General features: G+C 44.3%; 1 protein-coding gene across 5 annotated transcripts in view; it reads left to right on the top strand.

Annotated features, from left to right (window-relative positions):
• LOC143341428 (zwei Ig domain protein zig-8) overlaps positions 1-13,663 on the top strand; it is a 52,361-nt gene that overhangs the window by 34,271 nt on the left and 4,427 nt on the right. For all 5 annotated transcript variants that reach the window (XR_013079597.1, XM_076764402.1, XM_076764393.1 and 2 more), the window contains 2 exons: positions 1,788-1,998; positions 13,166-13,293. Coding sequence is in view for 4 of the 5 variants with exons in the window: in XM_076764402.1 (XP_076620517.1) it covers positions 1,788-1,998; positions 13,166-13,293 (339 nt within the window). In the remaining variant the exon portion in view is untranslated. The remainder of the gene's footprint in view (positions 1-1,787; positions 1,999-13,165; positions 13,294-13,663) is intronic.

Genomic DNA, 13,663 nt, shown 5'->3' with positions numbered 1-13,663 from the left:
AACGAACTAGAATCGCGTTCATACACGTTTGGCTGTCAATAGTTCCCTCGATCACGAGCTGCCTTCGTCGATCGCGTCTATTTTAAACCATCCGAGGGTTAAATCGTGCTGGAAAAAACGATTGAAATTGTCTATTTAGGTTGCAGAATGGTCGTTATAGCACTGCATAGCCCGCGAATAAATAGCTCGGTTTACGACTGTTATGACTGCACCGGATCGTAGATTGGATTATGCGCTAACTAACGACCTCCAGAAGTTTATGGTATCACCAAAACTTGCCTCGCGTCGTTTTGTACGGTTCGTGTTGGAACTTTGCCGATTTGCTTATACGTGACGTCGATAGACGCGATCTTAGCATTTGTTCTACTCGTCAGTACGAGATTTATTATCGAACGTTTCTTTGCACATCTTGAAATGACTCGTACTACGAGTGGGAAAAGTTATCACGGTTCATGGCACCAATCGTGGCACCTACTCGAAGGAAACGGAGTTTGGGTTGCTGCCAAGCTGGTTGACTTTTGTCTTTCACGGGAGTAATCACTGTTCTCGAGTTTTATCGTGTCTTTAGGAAAGGCGAAAAATATTTTTTACTGCATTCAAATGTCTGAAACTTGGAGCTCGTCAAATCGTACAATAGCCTCGTTACCTTTTTATCGATTCAAACTTTTCAAAATGTAATAACCACGTTTCAAAATCGATTCTGTATTTGAGGGTGTATCGTAAGGATCTTATTACAGTTCGCTTTTATTCCACTTCTTTATTAAAGACGTTTCCAAAGTTTCTCAATATTGAACATTTTTATTAAAGGTATACCGACGACATAAAAATCTTTGGTACTGTGAATACATTAGTAAACGTAGTAATAATATATTAACGTTCAATATTTCAAAGAAGATCGAGAGAGGGAGATTGAAATTGAATGAAAAGACGACCTTATTTGGAGTATTCTTAGAACAAATAGAGATCGTTCTTAAAGTACAAAGGATAATTTCCGAAATGTAATTTTTGGTGTTGAAAGCGACGTTCCTGCAATTCGTTTTAAAACGGTCTCCAAGTTGGAAACCGGGTGGCGTTTGCGCGGAACGTTAATCGTAAGCGAAAACTGAAGAATTAACTTGATGGTAACAGAGTCATCCTGGCGGAGGAGTCCATTTGAAAATTTAGCGAAAACGCTCGAAATTGCTTAACTCGTGCCCGAAATAATCTGTTAGACCGCAAATGTACTCTCGTTGTAAATTAACTAGCAAACGCAGGGACACGCGTGGACCGCGTATTCGACTACTCGGTCCTCTAGAAACATCTGGTCGTGCGATACGAACGAATACGCGACGTTACAACCTAACCACAGCTATTAAATAGTAAAACGATTTGGTAAACAATGGATTATATCCGTAAAGGGGGACGATGTGCAAGTTTAACGTTGCCAGGGTGGAAAGTAATGATGTAACGCCGCGAAGACGACCGATGAGGATGGAAAAAGGGAAGTAAAAGTTGTATCATCCAATGTTGTAAAGAACGAAGTGTGGGCGGTAATAAACCGACACCGAAGGCGACGGGCGAAACATAATGCAACGTGCTTCGCGCGGTGCATTATCTTCGGATACGACTTCCTGACGCCAACATCGTCTCGCTCGTAAACAGTCATGGAGGATCAGAGATCTTTCGACCTAAATTTCAAAGTGGCAATTACTCGAAAAAAATGTCTTGCGCGACGTTACTCTTCGATCGTGTAAATAATAAGAGGACGTAGATCAAATAAAAAATTTTTGACTTGTTTTTGTCTGTAGGTATCCTGGGTTAGGCATCGGGACATCCATTTGCTGACAGTCGGTCGTTACACGTACACGAGCGACCAGCGTTTCGAGGCTATGCACACCCTCCACACCGAGGAATGGACCCTGAGGATACGATATCCTCAGAAGAGAGATTCCGGTATCTACGAATGCCAAATATCTACCACTCCACCCATGGGCCATTTCATTTACCTGACCGTGGTTGGTAAGTCGTCGATCGCCTGAACCCAATTAAATTTCGTTCCCTCGACTAGAATTCAGTCTCGGTCCAGTTATCGATCACAGTTCTCAGTTTCATCACGTTGGTTTACGTAGCTGTTAAAACTAACGAGGATTCCTCGTTTCGCCAAACTTGTATTATCGGTGTACACGCTATACAAGTTAATCCGTATCGTAAAAGCGGAATAACGTATCATAAAAGTCTTCGGTTTGGAACAACGATCACCATCAAGCAATTGCATGGCCCATTTTCTGGGGGAAATTTTTACCCTATAAGCATGTATTCGACGTTGTTCCCGTTTGAAAGATCGTCTCCCATTATCGTCGCTAGATATAATAACACAATTTCTTTTTCGTGCTCCAATCGTCTTTGGGAATCGTAAATCAACGCGAGAACTTTCGACCTGTTTCGTAGTTGTTTCTGGGACGAAGCGTAGGTAGAGTTGAATTTGTATGCGTTCCGTGCACACCAATGAACAGACGAATTTAAACGACTTCCGAAAGTAGTACCAGTTCCTCGGTGCTTTTTTTCTCACGGTAAATTAAGCGCGGAAGAGTCGAAGACCAACGAGAAGAAGCGAAAGGTAGAAAGGGAGAAAAAGAAACGAAACGAGGGTCTGGTCTGATAGATAACGTCGGAAGGGGGCAAGGGACATCGAAGGACGAAGAGCAGATTCCGGCGATTTCTCTTCTTCCATTTCTTTCGAGGAGCAATAGCTTCATTAGCTTCGGCGATAATTGGCTCCGTTCGTGACTCGCTTTCGCAAAACACTATTCGATCCTTGACGTCGTTATCCTTCGAAGGCCAACTCCGAGAATCCTTTGGTCGTTCCTCGTCCCGATCGGCCATCCAAAAGGAGTCGAAGTCCTGGATATCCGTTCTGTGTAGAACTCGAAGGAATTGCTTGATTTCTCTGTCCTCCCTTCCGCCGGATTTAAGCCTTACCAACTTGCTTCGAGGGCCGATAATGACCCTGGACATTGATGCCCCTTTGATCAAAACCGCGTTCGATGATGCAAAACTATCAAGCGTTATTTTTTTAGAGATAACTGCTTTCTTTGACGCTGTATATCCAAAGGACGTTAGGTGTTAATGGCTTCGTAGAAAGGAACATCCTCGTTTATGCTGGATTCGTTTTGATTATGAGACTCTGTATAACGTGTATACGTTTAGAAAAACACAGACAGGAGTCTTTGAAAAAGGTAAACAGAAAAGGAAAGACGCACTCTTCGTTAACATCAAAGCAGACAGCGACGTAGAAAAATAAAAAAACAACCACGGACTTTGAAGAACCGGGTAGGCGAATGCTCGCTCGATTGTCCTGACGTTTCGTGTTTCGTGCAAACACACGTACACGTTGACAGCGAAACCTTTCCATCTCAAAGGTTTCAGAGCGTCTTCGTGAAAAACTGAAAAGGTGTTCGACGAATTGTTTCTAGTTTTCCAGCTTCTGTCACGACGTCTAATAAAGGAACAATACTAGGACGAATCGAGAAACAATTCCCTGGCTTTCAGCGGCATTCGAAGCACCCGATATCCGTAAAATTGCTCCAACGAAGCGGACCTTTTCGACGACACGACAACACGAACCATTTCTCGTTCGTTTCGTAATCGAATTTAATAAAGTCTTAGATCCAAATTTTACTCGGTTCCTTTGACAAAACATTACGCGAACGCAACAATCTGTAGCGTTTATTCGCTATTATTGTGAACCGCGTCGGTGGGAAAGCAATGGAGTCCACGAGATTAAAACGAAAGGGGGAGGAACGGTATAAAAATCGAAAGTATATTTTCCCGGAGTTTTCGCGTCCGATTTCGAGCCCCGACTCGTTCTACTTTCCCGCGAAATTGAATTTGCGGAATTGAGTCAAGACGACATTTGCCTCGACTTTTTTCCTCGTTCCTCTGTTCCCGCTTTTAATTCCATAAAACGAACTTCGTTTCCGCTGATGCGGACAAAAAGGGGTATTTAAACATTTTAACCTCGGAGCTCCATTACAGGAATAAAGTTAATTCCTCGAACGTCAAGCCGGAACGCATTCATTGTCCCGTTCCTCTATATTCGGAAATAACATTTCAAGTAAAAGTCTTAATTATTAAGCTTTGCAGGAAGACTTTACTATTGTCGGAAAACAGGGAAGATATCCATCCGGAATTGAATTTCTTAAATTATTCGGTAAAATCTAAAACCACTGCTCGTTAAAACAGTGGAACCTATAACGCGTATGCAGCAACCTAATAATATTTAACATGGAAGTATTTCGATGAAATCGTAGAACGTTACGAATGCTTTCCATTTCATTAAGCGTGTTCCCTTTCCTTTTTGCGAAGTAGCCGGAGGCGGAAGACTTACGATTGCCCGAAACAAATGTTGTTTACTTTTACAGCCCCTTCGCGAGGGTCCTTTATGTTGCTTTTACCGCACGCATCGCAATTGGAACGCCGAAACGGCCCGATGTTTCAGACAACCACAGGAAATTATTTACCGTAAACGCCACCGGCATCGTTGACTTCGGCGATAACACTATTTCCTCGAACAAATTACTTCCTCTCGGTAATTTGTCCTCTTTGTGTACTCAAAGATCCGCTCCACTTTGATGCGTATCACTGATTTCCTTGTTCCCGTTTTTCCCCCGTTTCTAATCGCCGCTAGTCAGATTTACTACAGCGAAAAACATTCCGAGAAAATGTTTCACACTGCTAGCGTTAATAATATCTAACAAAAATTCTAGATTAGTAGATTCCATTAGTAAAGGAATTCAGGTCGAACGGGAAAGTAGGCAGACTTCGAATCTAGCGAAAACCAATTCGATATAGTATACCATTAGAAATATCAACTTATACGCACGTAGGTCGAATACGATGGAACTTATCCGTTTCCCGGCATGGAATTCGACGAAACGATTTTCATTGCTCGGGTCGTGCAAGTTATCAGCGATATCGACGGCTACCAGCTCGCGTCGAACTCTGCGGTAAATTCAAATTTGATGTCTCTGCGGGTACCTTTGCCATTCGACGTTCGTTCCCAACGGGAAACCAATTTCCTGTTTTCCCCATGAATCAATTTTCCAACCATCACGTACGCGACTGAGTCGTTTCTCATCCATGAGAAGAAGGGATACAAAGGTAACGCTACGCGATAGATAAAGGTTCCCTTGAAAGCGTTCCCTACGAGGCGATGGTTTCTAATCTAACCTAAGAATTATTACCGAATATACTTGTAATATCAAAATATTCGAGGTTGAAATTATACGAAATAAATCACATAAATTGGTTGGCTAGTTGTTTGGAGAACTCCGCATCAATGCCCGACGGAAATTAGTGAAAATAGATACACTATAGATTTTCAGCAAAACCATTAAATGGTAATAATATGGCTGTATGGTATAAATTAATTGCGATATTTAGACGAAGCTGGGCTAATCGATAAATTCTCTGTTGGAATTAACGATTAGCTCGGCAGGATATAAGTTCGGACGATTGTAAATACGAATCGAGTAAATGTACGGTAGGATCGAAACGTTGAATTTTCTGATTATCTTGCGTGTTACCTTTCTTTACGTGTTTGTTTTTGTATACGAAGCAAGTTCTACCCGTGCAATGAATAAATATATAAACTAATGGAACCTCCTGGAAGCAGTTAGCGTTGGATGGAAAAAGGGTATGAGTAGGATGGCTTAGGAATACAGGTGTATCGTGGATCGAGCGTGCACCCCCGGTATTTTCGCGAAAATAGCACGTTGCACTTGAAGCACGAGAGGTAATTACAATAGCACGTCGTAACGGCAAGGTTCGAGTATTGTTATCACGATGATCCGACCTCCCCTTCTACCTTGTAATTATTCAGCCCGTACTGTACACGCGGCCCTATAGTCATTGAAATTAAAGCTTTTTGCATTTTCAACGGCGCCTCGTTAATCCGTCACGATGACGGCTTCGTGGCTCGTATTAGCAATAAATTGCACGGGGCCACGACGTGCCGAGGCGCGATTTTATCGAGAAACAAGATTCCCCGAGGCAAACCACCCCTCCAGTAACCGACGCGAAACAATTCTCCTCGAATTAAATGCTTTCTACGTGTATTCAGCGGCGAATTAGGGACCTTCCTCGAGAACGTGACGTGTCCGCGAATACTCGAACTCGTAGCTATATTTTCGAAAGAGGCCAAAGTGCAAGGGCTGTTGGATAAATCCGTGCACGCACGAAGAAAACCAGAATTTTTAACTTATTTCTTAATGCGGAATAATCCTGTTCCCGGTAGTAGCAAGAATTACAGAACACTCTGTAAATTCCTTGGTTTTTACACGCGTCGTGAACAAGCAAGCCAACATATCGTAGAAACGCTGGCCCCCATGGTCTCTGGAGTTAAACGTAATGGTATTAAATCAGACCGAAAACGACTATCGGTCGAGTTCACTCGCGACCCATTCTCGTTACGTTCGCTTGTAAGCCCCTTAAAGAACGGGACGTTCTTTGGTAATGGCACGAGCTTTTAACGACTAAGAACCAACTATCGAGATTTTCGTAATCGTTACATACATTTCCCTTGTTTCGAAAGCGACGCAATGTAGTGGCAAAATTTCATTCTGCTTCGAGCTAGACGTAATCGTCTCTTTATCTTTATCGTTTATTTCGGTACAAAATGGATTTTGAAACATTTTGTTACTGCCTTCGAAGCTTATCTGGGAAATTTCATTTAAAAATTACCTAGTTGGAGATTTTTGATATCGAGGATTAAAATGGTCCTCGAGGGTGAAGTTTGCAAATTTTCGTGCCGCTCGTTCGTACATTTCGAAAAGGCTGGATCAGCGTGGCGGCCGCGACGGAAACAAGAAAAGCTTTTAACGACTAAGGAACAGTTGGGCATATCTGTTGCCGTATCAGGTGCAGCGGCAGGAGCGATTTCTACGGAAGCATTGCTTAATCCTGTTTCGATAATCCTCTCATCGCCACTGGTACATTCGACCAAGCAACTCCACCAACTAAACCAGGTGGGATCGAAGCGATTTCAAAAGTGCGATGCCGAATCAAAGACGAGATTAAAATAAAGTAGCTCGCTTTACGACGTGTTATAATTTCTCGCGGTTTCGGGCCAGGGTCGAAGATCTAACTCGAAGAGATTCTAGATCTCTGTCGGATACCTGGTTGGAACTATGGACTACAGATATCGGAGGGAGGAAATTTTAATAACCGGTTATTAAGAATTTTATTAACGAATCCCTACCTTTGCTCAATTTTGCAGGAATATTTCGGGACGTAATTGAATTCTTCGTCAAATTGCTCCCGACGACCGATACGAACCGGCGCGGCGTCGCGATGAAAGAACTTATCGTTGGCGCGTAAGCGAAAAATTCTCAGCAACGATTGTATCGCGATGACTTTATTACGGATTTGTAAAATTGGTACGCTTTACCGGCGACAAGATAATGGAGAAAAAGTTTCGAGGGATTTTCAGCCGAGCCGGTATAAAGGGTGACAATTCGTATCTCGCGAACTTTAATTTTACTTAAAATATGCCAATGCTTTACTTGGAAACTTTAAAACAATGGGACAAGTTTTAATTATAAGCGAAGAAAAAAAGCGAATGACGCGACAACTTGAAAAATAATTTAACTTGCACGATGAAATGAATTCTAAGCGGAAAGTCACGATTAGATTTGAATAATAGTAAAGGTTAACCAACGAAAGATTATACAAGTATTTACACGAACGTAATATGTTTGGTACGCGACAAATTGTTCCGTATACGCTTTCAGAACCAAGCCTAGCATCTCGCGTCCAACCACATACGTGCACAGAAGCTCCTTTGATCGTTTCAAAGTCGAGGAACAGTTGGAAAGTGGCAATAAATAATTGAACGGCTCGTTTCATCCGCGGTAAGGACATTTCCTACGAGCGAAATTATTGTTTTTCTTCGGGAAAGCTCTTCGAAGGGGGTGTGAATATTTCACAAACTAATATCTTATTAACGACGAGATAAGACGATAGTTTGCCGGGTTCGATGAATATGCGCGATCAAAATGTGTGCTCGAGCATAAACCTAGATGACCAAACCGTGTTCCACGTTACGATGCCCTTCTCGGGATTCTCCAATACCCATAAGGGAACTCCGGCTGAACTGTTCTACAACAGCCATTCGCACAAAGGACCATGATAACGGTTAAGATGCCTAGTCTAAACGCTCGCACGAGTTTTAGTCTCGCGTGAAAGGCTACTGAATTATCCGTACTCTGATAGGATGAAAGCACTAGGGAATTCATTTGCGAGTATAAATATTTGACGCGACATTAGATAGAGAAATCGTTATCACGATTTGCTCTAATCCGCTCTATTTACATATCGTTGAATTTCATTTTGCTGGATGCAATAAAGTCGTGCTAGAAGTAACCGTGCATCAATGACGCTCGATGCATCCGTACAGTATCGAGCCGGACAACTTTCGTAATTATTCACGGTACTATGAAAGTAGTCGATCGATGGATCGATCGATCGCAAATATCCGTTTACCTGGAATGCAGTCGGACAGACGTTTGTCGGCGGTTTGCCGGAGCAAGCCGTAATATGTTTTCGGGACGGATTAATCACAGTCGAACGATAAATTTCCACGAGGCACCGCGTCGTTCGACCGCGAGTACAATCCTAATGGAAGGCCCGGTAAAAGCTCGCGGTTATTTTCGACCGCGATCGATTAACAACCCACCGGATCGTTATTCCCGACCGCGATGACGGAGCAGTTTTATCATCCGCGATAATCCCGGGAAATAACGTTTCCGAGGCAGCCGGGCCTGGGCCAGCCTATGCCCGAGGAACGTCACGGTGTGCTTACAATGCTCGAGACATTACTTTCGGCAAATTCTCAATATGACATCCTTTATTTCGGTTAAACCGTCTGGAAAGAGGTTGGCGCCCGGCCAGGATTGGAAATCATTCGCTGCCGTATTGAACTAACGAAACTTTGTATCACCCGTATCCACCGCCGCCCCCGTTAATACCCCCGTCCTCTGTTTTATACGAAACGTCTATACCGATCTAACCTTCTCTCTAGCTCGCTCCCCGGATCGGCCTTCGGTTCCTTTCAACCGAATCTCCACCTGGCCGAATCTACCGGCGACGATGAGAGGATTATCGAAACCGGATTAACCGATGCTTCCCCAGGAATTGCTTGCCCACTAGACGTGTAACGATAATCGTCGCTGCGCGTCCCGCCCCATCCCGTTCGACCTGCACACGCTTTCTGCGGCGTTTAACGCTATTCGCCCTTCCTACGCTGTTCATTTCATCAATCGAGCCTTCCAACGAACGGCGGCTTAAGGTCCGTGCGATAGAACCAATTTTCGCACCACAGCCACGATCAAACGGTTCAAACGCTCGTTCGAATACCGATCCCTCCTAGCTGAACAGCAATTTCGAATTAGAATTCTTTCACCGCAGGGGGAACAAAAATTGATATTTTTCTATTTGCTGTTGCATTTTATACTCGATTAAATACAATTTCGTTTCCGCGTCTGACCATCGATCGTTTTTTCTACTTGTCTTACTCCATCGCACGCCAAGCTAGGAATGGGGAAAGGTTATAGATTAAGTTGTTCCGCCGTTGGTCCCTTCGCGCGGTTCTCCGTAAAAAACGAAGGTTACGATTATTAGGAGGATCGAATCGGTACGGTGGAGTCGACCGGATTACCATGTTCGGAGACCAGCCACTCGAGACACGCAAAAGCGCAGCCATCGATACGCGCGCACCCGAACGCAATCAATTTCTATCGGTAATGGCGTGGACGGAAGATTATTATCGAGCAGAGGAATGCGTCCCGGTAATAGAACGACGGGTACGGTGAACTGGCCGAGGATATGGCGCGTAACATATGGAACCCTTCTCTCCTGAAACCGGAGAGCCAGCCCCGAACGGTTTCAGCCGACGGTAATAATGCATGCGCTGGTTGTACGCTCGTCCCACGTTAAGCCACACTCAATACCGTCAGCTGTGTGTATATCCGTCGGGGTAACGTCCTCGATCACGACGAAAGGACACCACCCGGAGTCCGGCATTATTGTCCTTCCGAACGCCGGTCACGATTTTCAGCCGCAATGGAAATCGCTTCGCGAGACGTTCAACCTTCCCGCTTTCCGTCGCACCGGGGAAACCTTCATTATCGATCCCCAGTCTCTTTTCACATTCCGGAATATTTTATCTCGGTGATCGAAAGGGGTTGCTGCGACTGGTCACGTCGAAACTGACGGTCCAAGTGTTTCGAGGTGAAACGCTATACCGAATCGAACCGTCCCCCTCTTCGCGTTAGGGGAAATTCAAGGTTGGACACGTTCGGAAAATTTCGCTGACGAATTAATTATTTTGCATTTATTTTCGTCGCGAAGAGAAAGAACAGTGGAGGTGGAAAATATTATCGAGAATCAGGGAGAATCACTTTTCTCAAAGTCTGATTAAAAAAGGTACAGTCGTTTTTCCCCCCCGGAACCACAGAATCCACTTGATTAGACTTCAGGATTTCGGTGTATCAACGTCGAAGGGAATTCTATTCTTGGTGAAGCGTCGATTTACTATCCTCGTGCTTGTTGGCCCTTTTTTGCGTCCAACGGGGAGCAGTGGTGATTCAATTGCGGCGGAAGTCGCGGTCGAGTTACGTATCCGGTGCCTCCTCGATTTATTTCCTGACGCTACGAGGGTCGAGCAAAGATCGATTAGGGACGGTGATCGATGACTCGGTTAGATATTAATTCGCCGAATTAGTCGAACGTTAAATCGATACAGGAAATAACACCAACCAGTTTATTCTGCGCAATTATTTCGCCGACGTTCGTAATTCGAAGTACGGATAAAAATCGAGCGACAGATTGGGCGATCTTGCAAGCTGTAGGTATGGGCTCGACCATGACGGTTAATAGTTCCTCGGAGCAAACTTGGGTATTCCCATTACAGAAACCATAAACTAGGCAGACGCGTGTGTGCATACTCTCGATTCGTAAATAATCGAGGCGTTTCGGTTTGCCTGTTTCTCCAAATGAATCGCAGGTGACAAACGTCGTATTCGTGAGATACAGCGCCGCGATCGGCAGAATCGATAATCGATGGATCGTGTTGGTTAAAGTTCACTGGGTCAATTTGTTCCGTTGAACTCTCCGAAGCGTAATCGATCGGTTACTCCCATCCAAGAACTGTCGAATCTCCTTCGAGGTAGCCACTAAGGAACGGATGGATTATACCTTAAGGAGTGAATTGTCGAGGTGCTGCTAGCACCTTGTAAAACGTCTGCTATACCGGCATCCAGCTCCTTCTCCTCTCCGGTTCGTTGAAAGTTCCCACAGGAGAAGCAATATGCCGTTGAAGGGCCTCGATGCCGCTTAGGGACGCGCTCCTCCAGAGGAAGCGAAGATCTCTTGCTGCTGTCGGATTACGCTCCAACGGACACCGGACGACGTTATCCCGAGAAATGCAGAAACTCGTCTGCTGATCCATACAACCTTAACGAATACCCACGAATCGCCGATGCAGCGATTCGCTGACGCTTTTCCACGATCCTCGATTTCCGTATCCGTCGGTGGTTAAGATTTTTATGCGATCGAAGACCGTCCGTCTGTCGTTCGTTGCGACCCATCGAACTTGCGATCTTATTTTAATCCTATCTAACGTCGTTGCAGCAACTTTGCAAGGAATGTTTCTAGTCCTTATCGACCAGTCTCGAGAGAAAGAAACTTGGTCGCTTAACTTTCTTAGGGTATTACGCGTGTCAGTAAAGTACTTAACGGTGCAACGTAACTTGCACGAAACAACGATTAATTCGTTTTACCTCGACAGTAGCGCAAACGACTCAATTTTCACCCGAGACGTATTTGCCCAAGAATGTACGACCCTCTTAAGCGAGAGACACCGAAAATAGAACGGAGGTACATTGGAACAAGGTTGGTCGGCAAATCATGGCTGACCAAAGAGAATTCGAGAAACTCGAGGAATCCCCTACGGTCGCGCTTCTCCTTCCTCGCGTTGGTAAACTGTCGCGCGGGTAAACCTGTTATTCCTTGCTGCAAAATGTCACGGGAATAGCAAGACTGGACTACCCAGATGATTACAACGCCAATGTTTGCTTCAAAACGGATGATATACGATAAACGTTTGTTTCCTGCCCCTTAAGGTCATTCATGGACAAAATTGGGACCTTTGGGCCAAAGTTCTCGGTTATTTCGAACCCAAAGTCGAATTTTGTTCGCCTAGTTTATCCTAACATTACGTTACAGTAGCCAAGTGTACTTGTCCATATTATTATCTCTCGCAAATGTAATTTCAAGAAGAGAAAATTTAAAGGGTAGTCGATCTTTTCATTGCTTAACGACGTCTAAAATTCATTTCGTATCAAAAGTCGTACGTCGAAGACGTAGCAGTTTCTTCGTTGTAGGAGACGTCTCGTCAAAACGGTTCGATAAACGATATACTTTTCCAGGCAAGTAGATACATTCTGTAGTAGCCCGGCCTTCTGTTGATTGTACGCGACGCGCATTCTTTCGAAGCAAAATCCCCGGCCATGTAGAATTGATCCAATCGGTATTCCCTCGGTCAAGTCTTACTCTCAAGGAATGGTATCAGATATATATCGTATCGTGAGATCTCCGTCTGCCGTTATTGGATTTTATTCGGCAGACCGACCTTCTCTTTGTGTCTAACGCTAAGATTGAATTTGCGCACAACCGGGCAAAAACAAAGTTCTCGCTCAACCAAACAGTTTCTTTTCTCCATCCACGAAAAACATCCGGACCACTGTTTCTCCTTCTTATCGATTTATTCGATTCAAGTGCCATTTGCTCGTACGTAAGTAAAAAGCGACGATAATTGTTAAGTTTGGCGAAGCAAGTTGAACGCAGACGATTGACTTGAACGCGTATCCGAATAAGTTTTCGGTGCCTGAAAAATGTACCGAAACCTTAAGTATGTACTTCCACTTTGTTACCTCCGACGAATACTCTCTTCGCTCGGAATTCCTGTGGCGCGTTGCAGAGAAACCAGGTCTCCTCGCGGTTCAATTTCCCGTAGGTTTGCAACTTTGGGGCTTTTCCAAGTTCCGCGCTAGATTCCCGAGCGTTGTCCCCAGCCTCGAAATGTTTACAATAATTTTTAAAATAACGAATAGAAACTTTCTGTTCGCAGAACCAGTCACGGAGATCGCGGGAGGTCCAGATCTGTTCATCAACAAAGACAGCACGATAAACTTGACCTGTTTGGTCAAATATGCTCCCGAGCCACCAACTGCGATCGTTTGGAGTCATAATCACGAGGTAATCGGCCGCCGGAAACGCTATAAAAAGACACCGATGAGTACGCGTGTTCCAACATTTCAAACCTGACAACCTCGCGATTGTTCTTGAAATTGCGTACAAAGTAGGTCATAGAAACACAGACAGCCAGAAGTAAAGCTTCGAACTATCGAAAAACGAGAATTCCCTTTGACGGTGTATTTGTTAAGAGGAAAAGGTTCGCGCCTTTCTCTGTCATTCTACTGGAAGCGATCGAGAGAGTAGAAGGGTTAAATGCAAGCTCGTAGAAAGGGTTAGATACGTCGAAAGTATCCTATTTTCCTTTCATTCTATTCGCAGTTTCGTTAGACTCCCTTTTCACTCGGAAGGATTAAGTATATTTTCTACTCGT

Source organism: Colletes latitarsis, chromosome 1 (assembly GCF_051014445.1).
Source record: "Colletes latitarsis isolate SP2378_abdomen chromosome 1, iyColLati1, whole genome shotgun sequence".
Lineage (NCBI taxonomy): Eukaryota > Metazoa > Arthropoda > Insecta > Hymenoptera > Colletidae > Colletes > Colletes latitarsis.
This window is presented reverse-complemented; position numbering and strand designations above follow the sequence as displayed.